Raw genomic sequence first — 1,504 nt, 5'->3', positions numbered from 1 at the left:
AAGATGGAAGAGATCTGCAAGTGTGAATTCATCCCCAGCTAGGTAACGACTCTTCCCGAGTGTATTCTCATATATCTCCATCATCTCACCCAACTTTTCTAAATTCCTTTTTTTCATCAAAAGATCATTTTCTCCCCCGTAATATGTCACAATACGTGAAGGTGAATCAAATCTCTCCTCCTCCATCTTCATCCACTCCTCTATGCTCTTCTTTGCCAATGGATTCCTTCCGTACAGTTCTCGATTCCCTTTCTCATTAAACTTCTCACAAACGTACTTGCATATATGTCTCGATTCTTATTGATTCATACATATAAAAATATGTTTAAATTCAAATAAACTCATTCATAATAAGGTTACGATGATTCAACTCAACTTACCGTAACAAAATTCAGTTTTCCCAATCTCCTGAACTACTACAAATCTTCGTCCTATTGACTGAAAAATAAAAGGATGAAAAGTGAGATCGTGAAATTTAAATCGAATCAAATCAAAGAGAAAATAGAGAGAAGTGAAACCCCAGGAATGTGACGAAATTCAACATCTTTCTCAAATAGGCATGTCATTACTCTGGCCAAGTCGATATTCGTTGGTATTCCAACCACTTTAAGATTAAATGGCGAGAGTGACATTGTTATTTCTATTTCTTTATGTTTGCTACTCCTTCTGTGTTACTTTTATACCTAGTTTTTATTATTTTTACATTAATTATTTTCTTTTAAACATTTTAGTCTCACATTTAAATGGATAATGATACTTTGACACCCAGAATTTGACAAATTTTTGACACCGCCACGTGTCAAATTCTGGGTGGTCCACGTATTAAATGAAAAAAAAAAGTTAGAATTACGTGGATTATGAATTGGGAGGGATTTGAATAATGTCTTTCGTTTTTCAGATTTCAAAATCGCATTTCGTTGCTTTGGTTTCGAAAACCCTAGAGAGAGAAGTAGCCTCGCCACCGAGAATCGATGGAAGGAGTTTCCACCGTCAGTTGCGAAAAATGCGCCGTTCAACTGTTACCGGAGGACATTTTGTCGCTGTGCCGCCGATTAGAACTTGCGCGAGGTAATCCTTGAAGCTCGCGTGGAATCCTACCGTTAAACAGAAGCGTGCCGCCGTTTGTCGATCAATGGACCACATCCCGACGCAAGTCCACCGTTTGAAACTGTCGAAGCACCGTTTGGAAAACCGGTGTTCCACCGTTTGGAAAATCGTTGTTCCACCTTTTCGGAAACAGTTGTTCCTCTGTTGTTCCATGATCGGTTTCAAGGGAGGATATAAAATCCCAAGTTGGTGAGAGTAATGTTAGGTCTTCTGCTGGGTAGTTAATATGGGCAAGAAAATGGAAACTCATAGATAATGAATGCTCTGTTTAAAAAGGTAAAATGGGTAATGGGCTTAGACGAAGATGTTTGTTAACGTCGAGAGTGAGTTGGATTGAATCACTGTTAAATTAATACTAAAGTTTGTGTAAATATGTCTTGCTTTATATTGTTTGTTT

At 37.8% G+C, this 1,504-nt stretch overlaps 1 protein-coding gene across 1 annotated transcript in view; it reads right to left on the bottom strand.

The window, feature by feature from the left end:
- LOC106763596 (glutathione S-transferase F8, chloroplastic-like) overlaps nt 1–632 on the bottom strand; it is a 5,255-nt gene extending 4,623 nt beyond the window's left edge. The window contains exon 1 of the mRNA XM_022782207.1: nt 519–632. Coding sequence (XP_022637928.1) covers nt 519–632 — 114 coding nt within the window. The remainder of the gene's footprint in view (nt 1–518) is intronic.
- Nucleotides 633–1,504: the final 872 nt, after the last annotated feature.

This window comes from Vigna radiata, chromosome 6 (genome assembly GCF_000741045.1).
Source record: "Vigna radiata var. radiata cultivar VC1973A chromosome 6, Vradiata_ver6, whole genome shotgun sequence".
NCBI classification, from domain to species: Eukaryota; Viridiplantae; Streptophyta; class Magnoliopsida; order Fabales; family Fabaceae; genus Vigna; species Vigna radiata.
The sequence above is the reverse complement of the archived record's forward strand: the minus strand, read 5'-3'. Positions and strand labels throughout refer to the sequence as shown.